Source organism: Podarcis filfolensis (assembly GCF_964270895.1).
Source record: "Podarcis filfolensis genome assembly, chromosome: 12".
NCBI lineage: Eukaryota > Metazoa > Chordata > Lepidosauria > Squamata > Lacertidae > Podarcis > Podarcis filfolensis.
Window position 1 is genome coordinate 35,021,447 of NC_139614.1, and position 24,941 is coordinate 35,046,387.

Consider the following 24,941-nt stretch of genomic DNA (forward strand, 5'->3'; position numbering starts at 1 on the left):
TTCAGTATTCCTTTGTTTGTTTATTTTTTCAGATATCTATATACTGTGTACTGTATACTATATACTATATAATGAAGAAGTGTGCATGCACATGAAAGTTCATACCAATAACAAACTTAGTTGGTCTCTAAGGTGCTACTGGAATGATTTTTTTTTATTTTGTTTCTATATACTGTTTAATATTCAGAATTTCTAAGCCATGTGCATAATATGTATTTCTAAGTACTCTCAAACTGCCTCTGCTCTGCTATATGCATTTATGTAAACGTTGTTTGATTAGAGAACTGCATCACAATATTCAGATACATGTGAATTCCAAAGGATAGCTGTGTTTCAGTTTGTGTGTTGTTCTAGAAAGTGTATTTGGTAGGTTCACCTTTATATGTGAAATCAAATTTTCCCCATGTTCCTACCACACCCAGGCAGGCAGAAATCAACAACTGAACCTTCTTCTAGCATAAGCTCTTCAGTTTATGTAGGCACTAATACATTTCCCTACTGGGGGAAAATGATGGCAACTCTCCTTTCTTCTGAAAAACTGCTACTATGAAGCAGGACAGTTGAGGAGTGGGTGAGAGATCTCATTGTAATGGAGTATTCTATAGTGTTTCACGTATAAGATGGAAGCGCAAAAGGCAAATCGTCTTTAATCTACAGATGCACAGAATAATAGTATCCTATTTAAGATGTGGTGCAAAGACAACTGGGGGAAGGTATACTATTGCCTTGACATTTTGGGGGTTTTTCAGTTGCATTGCAACATCCAGCTTCTTTTGGGCTGGATTCCTTCACAGCCTGCCAAAGCTATTTTCTTTTTTAAAAAGGGGGTGTACTCCTATTTTAAGAGGAATCTGAGCTACTCCAGTGCATCTTTTTTGCTTCTGCGTCCCCTTCCCTCCTTGCAGTCAGGTGACATTTAATTGGCTGGTAAGTTTTCAGCACACTATGCTTATGTGCAGAAAATACCACCCAGACATCCCTCCTGTTCTTACAAGGGGGTTGTCACTGGTTTGCCATAGTATATAGTATTCAGTGTTGTCTATTATATTTTATATATATATTACATTTTCCCCCATTGGCAGAGCAAGAAGATAGTTCTGCATCAGAACGTGGCCGAGTTATAAAGGTGGTTTTCCCAGTGTTCTTCATCCTCATCCTCATTGGTGCAGGCACTGCAATTTATATTGTCTACAGAAGAAGATTTCGACAACAACAAACTACTGGTAGCTTTGACAACGCTTTGTATCATGACAATAGGATTCTTATTCAGAATAATGAGTCAGAAGTGCACGTGGAGGACAAAGGAATGTAATGCTATATGCACTTACCTGTGAGTAAGTCCCAGAGAGCTCAATAGGAGTTGCTTCTGAATTGACAGGTATAGGATTGCACTGTTTATTCATTCATTTCCGAGAAGTAACCATTGTTGGGAATGGTTTAAGCCTTAATATGCAAGGGTACTTTCTATGATCATGCTTATTATGTGGAATTCTCTGAATGCATAATTATTATTTAGTGAAAACATATTCACAAAATATGTTCAAATTAAATATTACTTGACTTGAAAAATTAAGGATTGTGTCGTCGTTATCCTTTGGCAACCAAGGTACTGCACAATATTTTTGCCATGCATGAAAAAAAAACCCCACTTGTCCAGTGTTGTAGAAAGAGCAAGGGGTGTATCTCACCCTCTTCCACTCTTCCAGAAAAGATAATAATCAAGATGCTTTTTGTTCTTTTTAAAGGATTCAATATGTGCAGCCCAGGTTCTGATTCAGTACCTAATTTTGTATCCATAGATAGGCCTATTTCTGATTGCATTGTATGTCTAGCCTTTGCTTGTTTGGTGGCATTTCTGCTTATGGCTTAAAATGGCATGGTTTTATTTGTTTTCTTAAATATGATAGTGAAATGTTTCTTTGTGTCCACCCTTGCACTTCTCCTCCAGAAGTGCCAATCATCAGTATGAAAATAGGCTTCCATATGTGCAGCCCAGGTGCTAAGTAAGAAAGAGTAACTGCATACATAGCACCTAGTTGTAAATGCATTTTCTTACCTAAGACTGTTTCTGCCTATAGAGTGTCTTGTTAGAGGGCATGCCTTTGGGTTAGGGTATCGTTTAGTAGGTTTTGTTGGTATTATTATTGCCCCGATCGTCTAAAATGTTTTAAATTGTTTTTAACTGCTTTTAAAGTTGTGTGTTTTTAAAATTGGGGTTTTGTTGTTGTTTCCATTGAAAATTGCAGTGGCGACCTCAGTGGCCCAGCTATTCTCCTATCTTGACAGGTTAGCCTAAATTCTGTTGGCTATGCTCTGGTACCCTCTATGTTAGATTATTGCCACATGTTATATGTGGGGTTGCTTCTGAAGACAGTTTGGAAACTTTAGCTGGTACAAAATTCGGCAGCCAGGCTGTTCACCAAGGCAAGATGGTTTGAGCATATTACACCAATCTTGGCCCAACTACACTTCATTACATATTTTTAGGCATTGGGCAAAAACATTTTGCTTCAACCCGGACTTTGACTGATTAACATTCTAGGGCCTTTTAAATGTGTTGTGGGGGTTTGTTTGTTTTTGTTATATTAACTATTTTGTGCTCTCATTTTGTATTTTTAAGTTGTGAACCCCTCTGTGATCTTTGGATGAAAGGTGATATACAAATCTAACTAACTAAATAAATAAAAATTAAACCATACAAATCAGTATCTGCAACATGTTCCTTAAAAATTCTACACTGGTAGCATCACACACCCATTCAAATATTATTACAACACAGCAACAAACTGCTGGGAAAGGTGATGGGGACTTTTCCCCTCTCTCAGGTGAAAATGGTTTATTCTGGAATCAAATTCATCAAGAGAGATCGGAAATTATTAAAACACACATTCACATTTCTCTTCAGTTATCCTACTAAATATGTGGACAGATTCTATGACGACTGTCAGGGAACTGCCATCGGAACTAGCGGAGGAGGCGAGGCTCCACAGCGATGCTGGGGAGGGGCCAAGCAGGGAGAGAGGCAGGTCTCCAGCTGGGGAAGAAAATCAGCGCAACACCAGGGATAGAGGGGGGCCGATGGGGGAAGCAGAGAGGAGGCTCCAGGACTCTTCGCAGGAGACCAGCGAGGAGAGCACAGGTCCTCCGCTGCCCACACCCACCCTGCGCAGAAGACTTCCGCGCAGGGAAAGTAGGCGGCGACTTGGCGTCAAAGAACTTCTTTGCTGGAAGAGGTTCAAGAAACGCCCACTGACAGATTCTGCCAGCGACTGAACAGCCACGGAGTGGATGGCTGTCCAGCGAGAAACGGTTTAACCAGGCAACCTAGCCCAGAGCGGCGGTAACTTACGCACAAGCAACCCCTAAAGCCATTACAACGACATTTCACCAAAAGGAACTTTTGATATGGATGCTGTTAGCTGCCAGGATCTCTACAGCACAACAGTGCAAATATTTTTTTATTTTTTAAAAAAATCTGACTATATCCTGCAAAATTCCCCAGAACATTCAGGAATCCACCAAATTCAATATGTCTCCATGGGAAGACCACCTGATGGCTTAGGTTAGGGGAGAAGTATTGTCTGATCTAGTTCTACACGTTTACACTGGCGCATGGTACTTCTCTTATTACTCTGAAATGTGGGTATTATTTATGTCATCATTTCTGCATTGGCAGACTTGCCACATGTACTCCTCCACCACTTCATTTTGTGCAGAGAGTAAGATTATTTCATAAAAAATGCACCCCATGGATCTAATTACAGAATATATGCACACGGCACACTGATAGCATAGGGGAAATCTGAAGTGTGCAGGTTTCATCCTTTATTCCTCACAATTGCTGTGCTTAGTAAGGTAGCTCAAAGCTCATTTACTAAGTTTGTCAAGATAAGTAGTTCACCGGTTCAGTAGTGGCTGTTGCTCAGTAAATTGTGGTCCTCTATCAGAAATCTGCACATTACCAAGAGGGCATCATTAAAATATAATATCCCACACTGCTGTGTAAATAAAACTAAACTCTTATGCTGAACTGCTGGCACATATAGAGTTGTTTCTGCTATTAGCCAAGAAGTGAGTATGATAAAGCTTATTAACATCCCCATGTTGTTCAGCTGCTGACAGTGATGGAAATAACTGTGCAATACAGAAATCTGGGGCCCTTGTTCATAGCAATGTTCTGCCAACAGTGTGTGGAATGGTGGAAGAAGCAACATTGTTTATGCTTCCACTTAGACTTCAGACTTCACCTGAGTTCCTCCAATTCCTGTTTTCCCATGTAGAGCTAAGGAAGTATTTGTGAAGATCACCTTCACTCTTGCTCCAGTGAGAGCATCAACTGAATCACAGCAAATCTAAATCTAACTCATGGTGTTTACTGTATTAGCCCGACTATAAGCCGCACCTGCAAATAAGCCACACCTTTAAAATTAAAGGGGGGAAGGGAGTCAAAATATGATGTGTGGAATTACATTTCAGGTTGTTTACCCAGTACAACCTCCAGACATCAATTCAGAAGTCCAGCAGCCTCTCTGGGACCAGCAGACATAGACAGAGGTAGAGATATGTGTCATCTTCACACTGCTGATACTTCAGATCTCCAGAAGAATAGGAGGCAGAATAGAACCCTGAGGCAGTCCATAGACATGGAACGGAAATCTGCCAACAGCACCTTCTGAAAATGATTCTCCAGGAAGGACTAGAGCCACCATAACACTGTGCTCCCCCGCCTCAGTCCCAATTCAGACAGCTGATCCAGAAGAACTTGACAGTTGGTATTAAAAGCTGCTGAAATGTCCAGGAAAATCAATAGGGTTGCACTCCCACCATCCATTCCCTGGCAAAAGTAATCCTTGTTGTGAGCTAATGAGAGATAGATGCCCTTACCTGTGGATTCAGCGATCCAAATGCTGGCTAACAGTCATATGCATGACTTTAATGGAGTGCATCCCTCTGATTATATTTGCATTTAGGGAATTCTTATGCATTACATAGCACTGGCTGTCTTGACTAAACTATGCAGTCATGCTTAGAAAAATTTCAGGCAACCATGTGATTGGTCCAATGTGTGTGTGTGGGGGGGGAATCCAGCAGCCTTTATTAGGGCTGACTAATATATCACAAAGTCATGTTACATGTAAAGCAAAACCATTACATTAATGGAGGGGAGAAGGGAGATTATGGAAATGCCTGGAATTCTACATAATCTAACTATCTTGAGGTGGAACATGGGAAGTTTTATGTAGACTGAATTAAATTACAGTATATTGTGCTAGGGTGCAAAATAGATTTCAGACTGTATCAAGGGCTGCTGGGACATAGAAACACGAATGGTTGTTACCCCCCCTTTTTTTTTAAATATACAAGTTAGCCATTACTTGGCTCTATCTCCAGCAGTGAGCAGAGAATAAGAATCCAAGTGAGCCACAGAGCATGCCCTTGTCTGCAATGCTTCCATTTAGATTCCAGCACCCCCCCTGTCTCCATGCCTAAATACAGCAACTCCAGAACATGGGCAGAAGGTAGCAGAGTAGCAGATGTGTGGGGTTCAACTCCCGTGCAAAGTTCAAAATAAAATATATACACTCAGGCAGTAGAATTCTTCAGTAATAGTTTACTGAGGTTCAAAAGCGTACAGGATCTTTCTGGATCCCCAGTAAGATTCAAAAACTTCAGCTCATAAGACTGCATCCAGTTACAAAAGCAAAACACACAGTCAGGATAACAGAAAGCAGAAAGACAACACAGAACCACTCAGGCAGGAGATATTGATTTGAATGTATGACAGAACAACCCACTTCCCCAAAAAGATGGGAGACTTTTTGCAAGAAGGAATGTACTGGGAAGAGTGGGATAACATTGGCATTGACCCAACATCATCTAACCTCCCTGCAAGCAAATCAGAACGAATGTTTGATAAATAGCCAATGTCATCTACTCTCCCTGAAAAACAAATCAGGATGAATGTTTGCTACCGGTAAATGGGTTGCCTGGAAGGAGCCCAAATAATAAAAATGGATATAGAGGTTTCTTTCTTAAGTTATTCTTACTTCAAGGAGTGGAGGAGGGCCTGGAATCTAGATATTCTGTGAATGAAATAGAAAGCATTTACATTTTCAATACTTTTTTTTTCTTTTGCAGGAAAATATCATTTAAAAGATAGAAGTGCTTCTTGATTACTTTATAATTTTTAATGGATAAATTGTTCTTCAGATATGTATCTAACTAGGATATAGTTGCATAAAATATACACTTAAAATAGTTAGCTATATTTTACAATGTACTTTCTGAAACCTGCCAGGAAGAACTTGTACAAAATGTCTATCCACCTCCCTTGTTACCTTAAGTACAACTCTCTCCATAGCAACCAGAAACTTTTCAAAGCAGGAATAAACTAATCCTCTCTGGCTTGCAGAGCAGAGCCAAGGAATTTAAAAAACACTGGGCTTCCCAGCAGCTTAATACTTTGAGGGATTCAAAAGGCCACAAAGCTAAAGATACACAGTCCTCCCTTTTATCCCCCAGAGCAAAGGTAAGAGGAGAAAATTCAAGATGGGGGTTTCCTTCTAACATTTTTTCAGTTTTAAATCCTTTCCCGGTGCCACCCTAAAACTAAAACTATTTTTAATCATCAAAAGCCCTTCTTCAACATCCACACAGTTGTTAATTTCCCATCAGACTGTACGCCAGGCACTGTTTTGGCAGGCATTATTAGCTGCTTCTACTTTTATAGCTTCTTAGCACTGCTTTATTTCGCAATGAAACCTACATTCTTTTACAGTAAATCAGGTCTGATGTTGTGTATAACAGGCATGAATGCTGTATGGAGGATGCTTCCAGTAAAGGGATGCATGCATACATTGCTGTGTTTGTTTAGGGACGCTTTTAATGTTTAACAGACCACTGTATTTTAATTTTTTGTTGGAAGCCACCTAGAGTGGCTGGGGAAACCCAGCCACATGGGCAGGGTATAAATAATAAATTGTTGTTGTTGTTGTTGTTGTTGTTGTTGTTGTTGTTGTTGTTGGCTACAGTAGGCCAAACTTCCTATTTCAAAGCAAAAGTTTGTCTTTTGATACAGAAGGTATATTGTATTGGGATGAAGGACATTTTATGAGCGATGTCCTTTGCCAGTGCTTTTTTCCCCTAAAAAATGTTTAGGGGTACTGTCATTTTCCTACTCATACTTAAATACTGCCCCTCAATGAGGCCAAACTTAGATTCACAAAATGTTTAGGGGTATACTTCCCCCTACGTCCTCCCAGAAAAAAGCGATGTCCTTTGCAGTATCTGGAATTAGATATAGAATAAATTGTATGTCTATAGGAGTTTCCTGGCATGGGCACAAGCGAATCTTCATACATTTCTAAGCATGTTTTGATAAAATTACATATTTGCAAGGTTCTTTTCAGGTTCAGGTTCATTAATAACTTTAAGCAAAATGTGATGTTAGTCTGCTTTTTATCTCTCTTTACATTTCATTTCCCTCTAATCTCACTGTTTTACATTCTTCACTTCCACCACCATGTGTATGCAAGCTTGCTAATTCAGGATTACATTTCAGGCATCTGATGAAATGGACTGTGGCCCTTAAAAGCTTACGTCTTAATAAATTTCTTAGTCTGTTAGGTGCCACAGAATTCTTTGTTCTTTAAATTTAGAGAAAGAATGGTTTTGGATAATGAAAAGTTCACTGGTGTGGGGTTTTTTTTCTGCAGGGAGGAAAACTGCATGCAACTAGAAGCAGGTGTTTCCTCACATTTTAAAAGTATTTGTGTCTGTTTTTGGCAGTGGGTATGTAGGTACAAACAATAAATGAATTTTAAAAATGATGTCATGCTCTATGGCTTAACTGCTAAATAAGAACTGTGGAGTCAACCTCGTCTGAAAATCATACTTGTTGGTCCTCTTACATGGAAACTCGTCTTCTGTCTATAGATGTGTAGAGACTAACTGATTTTTTTAAAAAATGAGGAGGCAATGACATTCTACAAACGTGCAATGACATACTATCTTAAATAAGTGTTGTACAAGTGTTTGTACAGGTTCTATTTTGATGAAAACAACATGACAACTGTCTTCACTTTGTCTTTGGTTCTGAGGCCAATAAAGATAATCTTAAATCCAATGTGAATCCAGTGTGTGTTGTAGTGGTTAGTGTCAAGGCTTCAGGGAATCCTATCCCTTTTACAGTGGGATGCCAAGAAGTGGAAATACAAAAAGAGTTCTTACCAGGTAGTTTATTCAATATTCAAAGAGAGAGACTAAAGAATGCGGTCTCTCTTAGTAAATGGCATTGCTCCAAGTAAAGTTCCACCACATCAGTTTCCCCTATTCTACGTCACCCCTGCGCTGACTGACCTGTGCTTTCTGCCTTTGTGTTTTCTGTTTTACCACCCTCAAGGCACACCTTGATCCGGGAGAGTGGGGCTCAGGAATGCTTTCAAGAGACACTGAGTCTATTAGCTGTCTCTCCCCTGGTGCTTCTTCTTCCTGCTACTCCCCAATATTTCCCAGCTTCTCCCCTCTGTAGCCTCTGAACCTTCTGCAAACCACTGTTCTAAATCGATACTATCCTCCTCTTCTAGGGAAGGTGCTGGAATAGGGGGGCACGGTTCCCACCATTCCACTTCAGTCCATCCCCTGACAGTGTGTATGACAAGGAGAATCAAATTCAAATCCCCACTCAGTCATGAAGCTCATTGGATGATCTAGGGCATATAACTTTCTCACAGCCTAAGCTAAGGATAGTTGTGAAGATAAACTGGGATGCAATTTCATGTATGCTGCCTTGAGCTCATTGAAGGAAAGGTGAGACATAAATGTAATACATAAAGAAACTGGATGTTGCAGTATTATGCGTGTTTGTGGGAAGGGCAGAGCACTAGAACTGCAGTGACTGAGAAGTTATGATGAGGTGGTGTTCTGGACTGTACCACTCAGTCTGTGGGTAGGTGATCACATTTTTAATACAGCCCTGTGCCTTTGTGAATATAAAACCAGCACAACAAAGTGCTGGAATTGTGTTCTTCACCTTCTCTCATTTAGAAACATTCAAATCCAGAATACACACCTACAATTTGAAGCTGTGTAGTGCAGAATACCACCTCATTCTCCCATAAATGTAGACCAAAGCAGAGATGCTTCAACACAGGTAAAATAGAATCTGCTGTTTTCTATTAGTTCAGAGGCTCATAGGTTCAAGCTCTTTGTTGTGACTGGAAGTGACTGGAAACTGGTATGTATGTACACTTGCAGAGCTCTTATACTAATATGAAACCTTCGTTGAATTTTCCTAGTCCTCCTGGCATTATGCAATGAAAGGGAAACATAAAACCTTTTCATAAACTTATCACAGAAGCCTACCATTATCAAATTGGTTAATGAAGAATGGAGCAATTTACTACAAGGATTTTATTATTATTGTTGTTGGGGATGGGGGAGAGGAATGATCCATTTGAGTCACCCTTTTACTGTGTAATGCTACTGAACCATTCTACCCACAGTCGACTTAGCTTCCTGCTGCTTCCCTGCAGACCCCCACATTGTTCAGAAACAGCTTGTCGCTGCAAATCAGCTTAGCCAAGCATATAAATCCTTCCAAACATATTGCAGCCACTCTAATTGAGGGTTCCCCCCTTTATTGTATAAATTCTGCAGGTTTCAAGTTTAGAGCTGTGAACTGCAAACCAGAATTCAACACCACCAATGCAAACACAGACTACGGGGAGGAAATGTGTTTCCTGACTACCTGTCTCATTCTTTGGATAGCATCTTTGACTTTTATATTTGGACCAAATACTGCAGGAATGCAGCCTGATAAAGAACTGAAGGAAGATGGCAGCATTGCCTCTCACCACAGGTATCTGAAAGTTGATTTAGGTATCATGTCAGTTAACAACTATAGTGAACACCACCAGAACCAAACAGGAGAAATTATCAAGTAAATACTGGAGAGAACTTTATGTCCACAAAGGATTGGGGGGATACAAGAGGACTGTAATCTGGTCAGTGAGTCAAGTGGTGAATGGAAAATTGTATGGAGTACTTAGTAAGCACAGCATTTTCGTGTAATTCACTTCTCATCTCAGCAAAGAAGGATTGTGTTGCTATTTATATATTTATTCATTTATATATTTATTCATGTTGTTTTCAACAGATGTACTATATTCTTCAGGTACATGTGTATATTTATTTGTTACCATTTAGTTGTTTCTGCTTCAACTGTAACACTTACATAGACACTAGAAAGGGATTCACAAACACTAAAATGGTTCTCTGGAACTTCCTAAGCTATTTTATTCTGCAAAGCTAAATATATAACCAAAATGATCTTAGATCCAAGGGCCAGATCAGAGTTCTGAAGAGCTGCATTTGGTCCCCAGAACTAATTCCCCACTGCCGGTCTAGAGCATTTGACGTGGTAAGGGGTGTGGCCATAGAAGCTAACTCCTAGGGGCCAAGGGGTCTTCGCTCCCCCAATAAAATATTTGAGGGGCCTGGCCCCCCCAAAGTTAATGGGCATTGTCATTCAAATAGAGTGCATGCACCTCATCATGTGATTGATTATGTAGGGTGGGGCTTACCCCTCCTATTTTATTCAAGTTGGCACCACTGGATGTGGCTGAGGAGCAGGTGGGAAACACACGTTCAAATTCCAACACAGCTATGAAGTTTACCAGATAGCTTTCAGCAAATTCTTCTTCTGTTGCTTAAGCATTAGATATTAACTCCCAAAATGCAACAATAAAGAAAGAACTCATCACACAATTTTTCTACCTCACTACTGATGCCACTTCCAGAACCCTGCATCATAACCTAACACCATGGCTCCTAAAACAGTAGTAGCCAGGAAGTGGTAGCTGTGGTGAAAAAAGCAGGTACAAGAGTAACTGGGGTGAAGTCTAAGGAGAGGAAGGAAAGGAAGGAGGTCAGCACCAATTTTCAGCCCAACAAACAGAGATAAACTTTAAGAGGTGCTTGAACAAATTGCTTCTGTTTACAGAACGTCTCCAAACTGCTAAATGCATTTTGAGTATGGTATATTTTTCATCAGAGGTAATAACCAATTGTTCCCTTCTGGGAAGGGAGAAAATGAAGAAGCAATGAATCGTAATTGCATTTGCACATACTTTGCATGTGGTAAGTCCCTGGTTCCAATTTTATGTGTTTGTTTTTCATTTAAAGATCAAGGAGCAGGCGGTGTGAGAAAATGGTGCCTGAGTCCGTGAAGAGCTACTTTCAGCCAGAGTGGGCAATACTGAGTTAGAAGGACTTGATAAAAGGCAACTTCTTTTAAAGAGTTTTTCTTTCTAGGCATAGCAAAGGGTTCTGATGAAGAGCAGTGGAGGCTGATCCATAAGGGCAAATGGATAGGATTGCCATATTTCCAAAAGTAAAAACCAGGACACCTAAAAAGATGTTGACTTGTCTAAGAAATTCCTCCCCATAAATTAATTTCACCTTTGAAATCTCCATAATGTCTGGAAAAATCTGGAAATATGGCAGCCCTACAACCTGCTCCAACAACGTAGTTCTGCTCTCAGCCAACCTGCCTTCTTATTTATGATTAGTTGCTGCCATCTTCCTCAGCCTCAGCTTTGCCCCTGTAGAACTCAGCAGGGAGCATGATGGTGACAAAACTAGAATTAGTCATTGACTTTGGCTCCACCTACTGTTGGTCTCCTTCCCCTCAGCTCTTTTAAGTCCCAATGGACACCAACCACTGATGAAGAGTGTGCTAACAAATTAGAAAACTTGGAGTCTTTCTTTTGGAGTATACCTCTGTTGGCTCATCCAGACTCGCCTGCCAAACTTGCGGGTAACATTCAAGACCTGAGGCAGTAATGTGTACCCTTTCTAATATTAATTGAGATTTGCTGCTGAGCCGTGTTTTAAATTTTATGTGGTTTTTTTCTTATTCACAGTGCCTTGAACCAGACACTTTGATATTAGTTGCTGGAGGAGATTTAGAAGGCTATTTTAGTGAAAAAGTCTTCCAAAAAATTTCTTCTTTATTATATTACTCATCAAAGAGATATCTGTCCACCAATGTTTAGTCAGAGGAACCAGGATTATAAATTTTACCTAACTAGTATGGTCAGTTGAAGAAGCAATGAAGACTTTTCTCTTGGAATGAAACTGAAGATGTAGTGGAATCAATAAGGAAACATTTAAAAATATCTGAATACCAGGTAAAAGTAAATTGAAGGAAAGCACAGGTAAAATGATGAGCAGATTCTTGTACTGTAACTAGCTGGTACGCACTCATGCCCAAAGTACAATGGCAGCTACAAAGGGTATTACCCTTTTTTTCTTTAACACCATCACTTTTTACTTATTAAAATCACTAAACATATTTGATGGGCAGTGCTGCCCAAACTTCAAGGATATGGTGAAACATGAAATCAACACAAAGCAATGAAATCCATAGAAAATGAAATTTGCTTATCAGCTTTATCAACGAGCTTTTCAACTGTATGTACTGTAAATGAAAAGCAGCGGCAAAAGTGGGCATGAACTGGAAATTTAGAATGCTGGCCAAACCTTGCATTATTTTCCAGAAAAACCTCATCCATTTTATGTCTGTCAGGATGGGGCAAAATCGCCACAGCAATACTGTAGTTGGAAATGTATTCGAAATATCTTTTCCTGAGGCTAGAGTTCTATGGATCAACCCTCTGCTAGTTAATCTGTTTTATATCTGAATGCTAAAAAGTTTGTGAATTGCTCAGTATCTAAAGTAAGTAAAATAGCACTCTTTTATATAATGGAGAACATCCCATTCTCCTTGATTAAACATTCAATTTAAAGGCCAATTTGCAGGTTACTTTAGATTGCATGTGATCATCACAAAACAAGAAGCATGATTATTAAACTGGCTGTTAGAATTAATATATGTTGCTGTTGAACAATAGCTACAAGCCTCATTCTCCCCCCAACACCAGAAAAATGTAGTTTCCCCAATGTCTGAGTGCCCACAATGATACTATTTAATGGATGTTGCAGCAGTTAGCAAGCTTTCTCATTGTAGCCATCCTGAAAGGGCAACAGATAGTTGCAACAGTAGAGAGGCCACACTCATTTGTACCTGCAAGAATTTGTACTCCTGTACTTCTGAATTCTAAACTCTGTGTTCATCACTACTTCTAACAAACATAGTTTGTACTTTTGCATTGTAGAGACTGATACTCCTACAGATGACCCATTTATTGAGCATTCATTTTGGTTTTCTTGCACAAAGCTTATTGTAAGGGTATCAGGGGGTTGCTCGAGAGCAATCAGGCAAATGCCTCCCTAGTTGGCTGTAAAGCCTTGTTATTAGTGCCAAAAAAACCTTCACCATGCAGAGCACCACTATTCCGTGGCTCCCTCATTCACTGGCAGAATCTGAGAGTGGGCGGTCCTTAAACCTTCCGCAGCAGAGTAGTTTTTTGACGCCCAGTCTGCGCTTCCCCTCTCTGCGCGGACGCCTACTGCGCAAGGAGGGCGTGGGTAACTGAGGACCTCTCTCCTCCCCACTTTGCTCAGGCAAGGTATCCTGGCACCGCCTCGCCTCCCCCGAGCCCTGCAGCTCCTCTCCGCTGGAGGCGTGGCTACTCTCCTCTGCTGAGGAGGTGCTGCTTCCCACGATCTTTGAGGGCTCTCTGTAATCCATCTGGCTTTCCCCCTCTCGCCCCTGAGCCGATGGCAGTTCCCTGACACTTACATAGAAATTAGACTATCTGGTCTTTATTAAGCATTCATCCTGAATTCCTTGAATGGTGTTTATATACCTTTCCACTAATCATTCATTCACCCCACACTTCTAAGTGCATTTCCTTGTCATTTTGCTAACAGCAATAAGTCTGGTTTGTTGGTTTTTTAAAAACAAACAAACACACAACTGGATTTGTTGTGCTAGGGTAGCACAGCACTTTAATCCATTTTAATTGTTCAATTTGAATGCTTCTTGCAAAATACTCTGTCAGGAGACAACTTTAAGCCCCATCTATGAAAATGCTCTCATGTGTCTTTTGAATATCATTATTTGTACTACAGTACAGTGCAATTAAGTTAATTAAATGTTACCATATGTTAGTATATTTACTTCTTCTTTTTAACATCCTATGATCATTTTGGTGAATGGAATCTCTTGATAAATAATACATTAAAAATATTCATCCAATTTTCTTCTGTTTTCAGTGTGTACATATAAGTGTTCTGGAAAGGAAAGCTGCTTTTTTGAACATCAGTGGTACTGATGAAAGTACCATTCCCCAGCAGGGTGCTGCCATTCTCAGGTTGGCCCTGAATGGGATCTGCCTGACTAAAACACGTTTACCTTCACCATAATTCTTTATGCAATGTATTTTCCATTCTTCAAACAGTATTAATGAACTCCATATAACAGGTAGATTTCCAAATATATCTTTGCTTTCATATCTTTGGCTGGGGCTGATGAGAATTGGAGTCTATTATCTGGAGAGCCTCCTCTCTGTACTATAGTTTAACCCTCATAGAATCATACCCTCAAACCAGGTAAACTGTAGTCAGGGTGAAATCAAACTGGCTTATCTATGGGATTAAATTGGCAGGAATAAGACAAAAAACAAGATTTACATAGTTTCTAGGTTGACTAGTAATTCTGAAAGTATCTTTAGAGAGAGCCATTTTTTTCTAAACACACTTTATTCCTGTTTCTCTTAATTGCCTCATTAATGACATGAGCATCTTCCTTCGAGAAAGTAATTGCTAAGAGTGATATATTTCATGCTGTTACTAAATTTTATCTTCTGTTTTTCACACTTACATAAAAAACATTATTTGTCACTAGTAACAGATGGTAGCAGTTTTTGCTACTGCTAATTAATTTAAGAAACAAAATTTTCTTCCTTCAGATAAAATGCCATACAATTAGGCCATCAATTTTCAAGAAAATAGTTGATAAAATAAAAGACATTAGAGACAAACTAAGTTTGCATGAAAAGTCAGGTATCTGAAGAAGTGTGCATTCACATGAAAACCCAGAACAAACTTAGTTGGTCTCTAAGGTGCTACTGGCCAATTTTTAAATTTTTATTTATTTATTTTGATACAATACGTTATTTTTCAGGAATAAAAAACTGATATGACTTTTAATCCATTCTCCACCTTGTCTCATTTCTCACTATTTAACAGCACAATGATTGCATATACTATTTTTTAATGTTTTGAATGAGCATCGAGATAACAAAAGTACTGGTTCTATCACCTTTTCTCTACTTGTAAGACGCACATATATTCAAGCATTACATTTGCCTCCAATGGTTTAGTGTATTATCTTACATTAGGCATAGCTAACATATAACCTTCAGATTCACTTGATCCTGTTTTCCCAATTTTACTTTGCCTACTGCAAGATGACCTGCTCATTTGTTCAGCCTCTCTGCTTTGCTTTGCTTTGCTGTACTGTGCTTTGTTTCATCTGCCTTACATCACAGTCTTGCCTAATCCTCCCAGCATATATGAGCTCTGACCTATGGTTTGTACCCTGGGTCAGGCAAAAATCCTATTTAATGGAAATGCTGTTGAAATTCATGGAACTTACTTTCACTTTATGAAGTGCTTCTTTGCCCCCTTTTTTATTTGACAATTGGATTTCAAAATCTGAGCTTTCAAGTTAATTTAACAACAGAAATGCAAGAATTATTTTTAGCATTGCTTTCATCTTTTCTTCTACAGAATATGGCTATAGCACTCTTGCAGTTTTACTTATGACAACTGGATCTATGTTTGGCACAACTCTCATTCTATTTAATACCTGTCAAGAATGTTACACCCTCATTTTACAGCTATTTGTGGGGTTAGCTGTAAGAATTCTTTCTGGAGATGTCCTACTACATCTTATTCCACAGGTAATATTTGTATTTCCTTAAGTTTCAGTTCTTGCACATTAAAACTGCTGATTCCTTCCCCAAATAAACACATTCTACACACGCACTAAACTTCAGTATTTTATGATTTTTCTAGATGCAAGGCAGAATTTGAGTATTTTGTAAGTCAGGTAAGAGGGAGACTGAAGAGAGAGGGGAGCCCCTGACTTTAAAGATGTTTCAAAATATGCTGGTAGGTTTTTGTTTTTGGGATGTTATTGTTTTATTACATTGTATCACACTTTTGTTTAATATTGTATTTTTATTTCTCAGTTTCATTGTTATGTTGTATTTTTTTGTTTTCTAAACTATTTAGAGATGATTTTAAGTATTAAGCAGTATACAAATATATGAAATAAATGGATGTGAAAAGAACTATACAGAAATGTGGAATAGTCCTACCTCCACCATTAAGTGAGCCAGAGTCCCTCCCCATGTGGAGGAACTCTCCACATAAATCAGCATGGGTGGAAAGCCTTTCTCTATGCCATCCAAATAGTTGAACGACAGGGAAGCATTGCTGCTATAGGTGGCAGGAAGTGTAGACATGGTGCGTGAGGTTTCAAAACACGTGAGGGGTACATGTGAGCTTCCCACTTGTTATATCTCACTTGTTTATATCAAGCTACCTATATTTATCATTTTTCTTAAACAGTAATGCAATCTTCAGTTTATCATGGTGCTGCATTGTAGGACACATCTTCCACTACCAGTTCCACAAGAGTTCATTGAACGACACTGATACAAATTCACTCCTGGTTCTCTGGATTATAAGAGTATTACTTGTCATTAAGCATTTGAAATGGTAATTCTATCTCTATGTATTGCTGGTAATATCACCACAAGTTTAGACAAATTGTAGGTTCATCAGTCACTACAACCCATGTTGTTGTTGTTTAGTCGTTTAGTCGTGTCCGACTCTTCGTGACCCCATGGACTAGAGCACGCCAGGCACTTCTGTCTTCACTACAACCCATACTTAACATTTATTAACTCAACCAGGATGTTTAAGGATTGCAATTCCCTTAAGTTATTTTTAAACATTGCCCTTAATTTTTTAAATATAGAATCAGAATATGTTGACATTAAAACATTTCCTGTAATTAGCGAGTGCCTCCAAGAATTCTGCAATGTAACAATGCAAGTATATTCCTTAGAGACAAGGAGGACCAAGAGATAAAACCTGCCCCATGTATTAAATGGATTGTTGATGATGAACTAGGACATAGTTTTATCTTCAACAACTGGAAATACACCAAAAGGAAAATGTACAAAGAAAAATGATTTCTCTCTGCCAAATCTTCTAAAGCACACCATTAGGACAATGATCACAAACTAAACTGGCCTAGAGTGCAATTAGTATGTGTATATCTACATCAGGCTTCCTCAACCTTGACCCTCCAGATGTTTTTGGCCTACAACTCCCATGATCCCTACCTAGCAGGACCAGTGGTCAGGGATGATGGGAACTGTAGTCTCAAAACATCTGGAGGGCTGAGGTTGAGGAAGCCTAGTCTACATGGAAGTAAGTCCTTCTGACTTCAGTGAGGCTTAATCCCAAGCTTTTGTGTACACGATTGCAACCCTAATGATTTCAAACAAATTTAGTAAAATAAACTACCATTAATATATTAATATGTGTAAAACTTTATCAAGAACTGGGGGCTGCATCCCTGCTTGCTTTATTTGCCAACTCCACTTAACCTTCTCACCAAAGCCACCTACTCCTTCCTTCATACCTTGCCACAGACATCCTCAATCTCCTTACTCCTTGACAAAGACACCCCCATCCCTGTGCTCCTTCTTCAAAGCTACCTTCCTTCCTTCCTTTAAACCTTGCCAAAACTACCACCTCTCCCCTCCCCTTAGATCTAGTAAAACCTCCACTTGGTAGCCTGGGCTACCCAACTGCCTGGCTGCTCACTGACTGGCCTGGGCTGCTGTTCCTTCACAAGCCTTGGATACCCACCTGCCCACCCACCAGCCTGATATGAATGCTGCTAATTAGATGGAGACATAAGCAGTTTCAAATACACATGTAACCATGTGGAGAAGCCCATGATCAACCAAACTATTGCTGTCAGGGACTGGCAGGGCTCTGACGAGTGTGTGACGAAGGCAGGGGAACTGGAGGCGGATTCAGGAGAGGGGGCCAGTGATTTATGTGGTTTGGGGTTCTGGGGTTAGCAGTCTGAAAGCACGCCAGTGCAAGTAGATAAATAGGTACCAATGCGGTGGGAAGGTAAATAGCATTTCCGTTTGCTCTGGTTTCTATAACGGTGTTCTGCTGTGCTAGAAGCAGTTTAGTCATGCTGGCCACATGACCAGGAAAGCTGTCTGTGGACAAACGTCAGCTCCCTCGGCCTGAAAGCGAGATGAGCATCGCAACCCCATAGTAGCCTTTGACTGGGCTTAACAATCCAGGGGTTCAGTTCTACATAATCACATTCTATGCTACCCATCATGGCTATAAAATGACATTTTCCATTAAATTATGGGTATTAGGGGTGGCTAACCACGGCTTATAGAGCATATCTGCCCACCAATATTTTTGTCACTTAAAAAAACCAACTGCCGTTTTTCATCCCACCCTGCGATGTCTTGATGCCATAAGCTTTTTTGTAGAACCTTAAGGACTTAAATTTTGACCATTTAAAAAGAAAAAATAATTTAATTTCACAACTCTCAATTCTCATTACAAAATTTTGATCCAGGAATCAAAGCTATATTTTGATTCAGACGTAAAAATGAATCCTAGCGATTCAGGATTGCCATCTTACAGCACAAATGCATGCATGGATCAGATTGCAATCTTAATGAAGGATGCTTAAAATTTGGGTTAAGGGAACCTCCCCCTGCCACACATACAACATATCTCTGTCATGTAATACCTTGAACCTTGCAGAAGGAGCCAGATACACGTCATATTTTTCAGTATTTTTATCCACAGAGGTGTATGTATTTCTATTGATTGTACCACTGCAACTGCTTTTACCTATTTATTGTGCTTTACATTTTGTTCTTAGAGTCATTTTAAAACTCTGAGCTCCTCTGAAAGTCTTTGAACTAATGGAGCAGGGTGAATTAATGTGTAACTAGGGATGGAAGAGAAATTTGATTCAGTTCTCACTTAAAGGGATCTAATTCATACTTTCATACTTTCAAAAACACTATGTGAACCAAAACAGAACCATCCTTTAGTAATTCTCTGGATTTTGCAATTCAGTTCTTCAGCCAAGTAATGTGTACCAAAATATACACATATTACTGAAGATAATATACAAAAATGAATTATATTAGGGAAAAGTACATTGTAAAAATGTGTACATTAGGAGAAATTTACACAAAGAACCTGATGAATTTTCAAAAGGATATATTTTTAAAAATCATAAACTGATGTGGAAATTTGGCGAAATTAAGATTGGAAAAATAAGAAACTGAAATTGACAGATTCACCCATCCCTATGTCTAACTTCATTTAGCCCAGATGGAAACAAATAGGTATATAACTGCATCTCGTAATGATACATTTCAGTTTCCTTTAATCTAGGAAATTTCAAAACATGACCCCTAAATGCTCTGGTATGATCCTTAGCGGTCCCCTGGCATATAGGACTTGCTATCCATTTCAGGGATGGCATAATGCTGTCTTTTCTTCAGGGCTAGTTTCCATGCTATTATCTTAATCCATCTTTGGCTGTTTCTGTGCTGTTCAATCATCATACTCTAATAACATAAAACATATATTAGGTAACAGAACAGTAATTTGCTTCAATCTAATTGTGCCTGCATTGGGGATAATTCTAAGAAAGTGTCCTCCTTTATCTCATCATCTCTCTCTGCATCAAAGAAATAGATATGTGATTTTTTTGCTTTTTTGCAGTTTTGACAGGAAAGGCTTCCAACTTCTGCATTTCTAGTAGCTGAAGAGCAATGCTATGGCCCAGTTTAAGGTTGACAGAACATACTTAGCTACAACTTCTAAGGGTGCTTCCAAACAATGGCTATTTTTAAGTTTTAAATTTAGACTGCACATTTATAGGTGATTAGGTCAACCTCAACAAACCTGCCCCAGCCCCCAAATAGGACTTTTTTGCAAAAAAGAAAGTGACAGGAAAATGTACTGGAAAGCTTGAGATTGCACTTGCTTTGAAGCATTAGCTAAGCTCCCTGCTAACAAATCAGAATGAATGCTCAATAAACAGTCAACATTATCTGATCTCTCCATAAACAAAAGCTCAATAAACAGGTCATCTAGAAGTGACCCAAGAGTTATTGCATTAGAAGTAGAATGGTTGCACAAGTGGAACATCTCAAGACTATGCAGCAACTGGTTCCTTTAAGGACTTGTGTAACACCATTTTTCTTATTCAAATGTGGATTTTTACACTAGAACCTCCTTTCCAGCAGCCAGGAGTGAGATATAAATCCCCCAATGGATTGTTACAGGTCCAAGCACTGAATATTTTACTGAAGCCCTAACCCTCCACCTCCTCAAAAAAAATTACTTATAGTGTGGATTTCTTCTGAAATGGATCTAAATTTGCAACTATACATATAAATCAGCTTTAAAAAAGCTCAGTGTTCTATCCTTATATATCTTTTTCTTCTCAGTCTCTTTGCTACCTCTTCTTCTCCAATGTCCTTACTTTGTTCTTATTATTTTGTATTTGGTTTCCATGTAAGGCAACAACCACTTGATTCCCCATTTTAATTTGGGACATGCATTAAGCAGACTTAGCATACTGTCACTTTTTCCAGCTTAAGAAACTGACTACAAGCAGTAGCCATCTATATACAGGTTACTTCCATAAGCACTTATTTTACTATTTTCTATTATAAGCAGCAACGCCATAGTAAGTATGTACAGTGGTACCTCGGGTTACATATGCTTCAGGTTACATACGCTTCAGGTTACAGACTCCGCTAACCCAGAAATAGTGCTTCAGGTTAAGAACTTTGCTTCAGGATAAGAACAGAAATTGTGCTCCGATGGCGCAGCGGCAGCAGGAGGCCCCATTAGCTAAAGTGGTGCTTCAGGTTAAGAACAGTTTCAGGTTAAGAACGGACCTCTGGAACGAATTAAGTACTTAACCAGAGGTGCCACTGTATATGGAATAGAGTACCATCAGCTGAATGGCTTTTGCTTAATATTGCAGTACTGGTCAATGGTAACAGTGATTTCTGCCTGTTTCTCCATGGTCTATCTTTAGCAAATACAGTAAAGTCATGGAAAACAAATTGTTTTCCATCTAGTCTGAGCTTATTATGGTGCTCAGCAGCTCCATCACCCTGCATGCCAAAGTACAAAATGTTAAGGCCATTTAGTGCTGTCTTTTACTACAGCCATTACACATACATATACATATACATATACATATACATATACATATACATATACATATACATATACATATACATCTATCTCAATAGAACAGTCTCAGGTGTGGCATGCTAAGATTTTGAACTAGCTAATGTGCATAGCCATTTTCAAACTTAAAGTGGTAAAGAGAATCTTTTATTTTCGTGGTACTCTTGTTCTATGCTCTAATGTGCTTTTCATGATTTTTAATGGATATACAATTGACATCTAGGTTTAGTCTGTAACTTGGCAAAGAAATCTAGGAAGCCTGCCAATGTTACCAAGCGTGAAGAACTACCAGAAAGCTAAGGGGGGGGTAGGTTCTGAACCAGGTGAGGGTAGCCAATGGGTGGGTCTAAAACCCCTGGTGAGTTAGAGACTTGTTACTTGTTACTTGTGTGATTGATAGAGCCAACTAATCAATGTTGAACCCCAGAAAGTGAGGGAGATAAGATTTGCCCCACTGGCAAGTTCCAGTTCCCCATGCCTGCTATAGGTGATCTTTCACATGACCTTTAAAAACCAATGTGCAAGGTCAGAACTGGGTCCTAAGCTTCTAATTCCCAACATGAATCACTTCTTAACAAGGACCTGTAGATCACATGGGATGTAGTAATATGATTCTGCATCACATTTCCAAGTGAGAAAGATTGGGAATTCAGAAGGAAAGCACGCACATTAACTTTTGTCAGCGAGCCAGGCTGGAACACTAGGAACTGAGATCCCTATGTAGTTATTAAAGAACAAATTGGGATGTGGGTGGCTCTGTGGTCTAAACCACAGAGCCTAGGGCTTCCCAATCAGAAGGTCGGCAGTTCAAATCCTCGCAATGGGGTGAGCTCCCATTGCTCAGTCCCTGCTCCTGCCAACCTAGCAGTTTGAAAGCACGTCAAAGTGCAAGTAGATAAATAGGTACCGCTCTGGCGGGAAAGTAAACAATGTTTCCGTGCACTGCTCTGGTTTGCCAGAAGCGGCTTTGTCATGCTAGCCACATGACCCAGAAGCTGTCTGTGGACAAACGCCAGCTCCCTCGGCCAGTAAAGTGAGATGAGCGCCCCAACACCAGAGTCATCCGTGACTGGACCTAACGGTCAAGGGTCCCTTTACCTTTACCCTTTAAGAACAAATTACAGTACATTACATGCACGTTTACTCAGAAGTAACAAGAGGACATACTCCTTAGTAAGTGCATTTTGGTTTTGCGCTGTTATGCAAATATAAAACCTTCTTTGGCCAGAACGTACCCTTGCTTCCCCCTAATTCTCGCTTTAAAAAATGTTCAGGCATTCACATAAAGAATATAAGGGAAAGGTAATTTCAATGTCACATATGGAAATGGTGTAACATTTTGCACAGAAAGGTCCATCTTAATTGTAGCCACTACTGTGAAACAGTACCAGCCTTTTATGGGCTAATTAATATTTTATGTCGCTCTTCCTCTCCTTAGGAGATTTTGCGTACTGTTAAGTACAGGTCTTTCTTCAAAGATTGCCATTTTAATGAACTTCTTAAGTGCTCTAACTGCTTTCATAAGACTTTACATTGGCCTTTCAATATCAAAAGATCCTTGCATTAATTACTACACCACACTGACTTTCTGTCAGCGTCCAACAGTTGGATAGCTTAGCTCATAAATATGGTGCTGCACTACTGGATCAAGTCTCTGGATGCTTCTGGACTACTGCTAATTTCGGGTAGGATTCAATTATGTAACAGCAAATGTAGGTTGCACAATTAAAGTTGATTTGCAGCTCTTGTGTAACAAACCCACTTCCAACCAAAATAGGACTTTCTGCTATAAGGAAAGTGTTCATCAAACATTCTTTTCTTGGAAGGATTCCTTTCAAAACTCTATGCATGTAAACTTCCAGTAATTCTTTATAGTGATGGTGTAAGAGCTGAAATCTCGGAATTGTATTTCTCATTTGTTGAAGTAGAAAATATGTTCCAAGCTTACTACAGATTTGAATCTTATATTTAGAAACCTTGGGTTTAAAAGTCTTTACTAATGAAGTTTGTCATGTTTCCCATAAGACTCAGCCTGCCCCACCCACAGTCCCAGATATTAATATATTTGGCTCTCTTACTGCTGCCTCATTCTTTTTTTAGCTTCCTGAAATGACTCACATCCAGACACAGAGGCCCTGGTTGATGTTTCTGCTACAGAACCTTGGATTACTATTAGGTTGGTTCTCCCTCTTGCTTCTAACTATATTCTTTCTAACCTTCTCACATTGTACATGGGCATGACTTGTAGGCTGATGGCAATAATGGATCTTTGGATTGCAAGCATTGTTTGATTGCTTTTGGTGCAGAAATCAAGATCATATTGATCTTATGATAGGAAAGAAGGAATGAGATGTCAAGGTGATGAGTAAATATATGACCTTTAGAAGACATCTGAAAGCAGCCTTGTACGGGGAAGCTTTTTAATAGTTAATGTTTTATTATGTATAAATATATGTTAAACACTGCCCAGAGTGGCCGGGGCAACCCAGTCAGATGGGTGGGGTACATATAAATTATTATTATTATTATTATTATTATTATTACTACTACTACTACTACTACTACTATTACTATTATTATTATTATTCCAACTCATGACAAGTGGCAAGCATGGTAACAGAGGACTAGAGCTAGTGAGCTTGTTCCCATCAAGCAGCCTCCCTTCATGTGGCAATTTAGCCGTCATTGTTAGTGCCTGAAGAGGTCTGCTAACTGCGCAGTACAATCCTGAGGATTTCTACTAAGGCTACTAAGCACAAATGAGTTCCTTGGAACATTCCCAAGGAAGTGTGTATATGATTGGTGTGTGTAGTTTTAGGCTTACCATGTATGGAAGAACCATGTATGGCAACTTGAGCTCCTTAGCAAAAAAGTGCAATATAAATGTTAAAATAAATAAATATGAAAATGAATTGCACTGTGAAATTGATCATTACTTTCATTCAGCAAATCACAGTTCCCATGACTCTTCAAAATAAGCTATGACTAGTATCAAATTAGTGATGAAAATCACAGTTCCCTCTTTTTAATTTGTAACCAATTTGCCAGAATAAAGTATTTTCCAGTATGGTGGGAAAGCAGTAGCTCAGTAACAGAACATGAATGCTCTCAGGTTCGATCTTTACTATCCAGTAGTTTATTGTAGTTTAGTAGTTTATTCTAAGCCCAATCATGAGTCAAATCAGACACCAATGATATAATTGGGTGCACAACTGTGCCAGCCCTCACTGAAGTACTTGAACTCCCAGTTTGATGACTATCAAAAAACTTAAATGCTAAAATAAGAATGGTACATAAGCAAGGTACTGCTACAGGATACAGCAGGTATACAAGAAGCTAAACGCAAGAAAGATGGGAAAGTTGGGAAAGATGGAGGGCACAAGGAGAAGGGGACGACAGAGGATGAGATGGTTGGATAGTATTCTCGAAGCTACCAGCATGAGTTTGACCAAACTGCGGGAGGCAGTGGAAGACAGAAGTGCCTGGCGTGCTCTGGTCCATGGGGTCACAAAGAGTCGGACACGACTAAACGACTAAACAACAACAACAACAACAAACGCAAGCTAAGACATTGACCTAACAAGTGGCATGTCTCCAGAACCTTCTTTTTGAAGGATGGGGTGGGCACAGCACTTAGTGTGGCAAATGACTGGACTCTCAAGACTAGGCAAGTAAATGGG

The 24,941-nt window shown here is 39.4% G+C and overlaps 2 protein-coding genes across 4 annotated transcripts in view; both read left to right on the top strand.

Annotated features, from left to right (window-relative positions):
• The window catches only part of LOC310745935 (macrophage mannose receptor 1-like), a 47,034-nt gene extending 44,332 nt beyond the window's left edge, over positions 1 to 2,702 (top strand). For all 3 annotated transcript variants that reach the window (XM_083579245.1, XM_083579246.1, XM_083579247.1), the window contains one exon: positions 1,083 to 2,702. In XM_083579245.1, the coding sequence (XP_083435371.1) occupies positions 1,083 to 1,312 (230 nt within the window). In that variant the 3' untranslated portion in view covers positions 1,313 to 2,702. The remainder of the gene's footprint in view (positions 1 to 1,082) is intronic.
• A 3,448-nt stretch (positions 2,703 to 6,150) lies between these two features.
• SLC39A12 (solute carrier family 39 member 12) overlaps positions 6,151 to 24,941 on the top strand; it is a 36,904-nt gene continuing 18,113 nt past the window's right edge. Inside the window, exons 1-8 of the mRNA XM_083580136.1 lie at positions 6,151 to 6,529; positions 9,658 to 9,943; positions 11,694 to 11,818; positions 13,179 to 13,246; positions 14,182 to 14,279; positions 15,653 to 15,872; positions 22,677 to 22,865; positions 23,362 to 23,437. Of these exons, the coding sequence (XP_083436262.1) occupies positions 9,732 to 9,943; positions 11,694 to 11,818; positions 13,179 to 13,246; positions 14,182 to 14,279; positions 15,653 to 15,872; positions 22,677 to 22,865; positions 23,362 to 23,437 (988 nt within the window). The 5' untranslated portion in view covers positions 6,151 to 6,529; positions 9,658 to 9,731. The remainder of the gene's footprint in view (positions 6,530 to 9,657; positions 9,944 to 11,693; positions 11,819 to 13,178; positions 13,247 to 14,181; positions 14,280 to 15,652; positions 15,873 to 22,676; positions 22,866 to 23,361; positions 23,438 to 24,941) is intronic.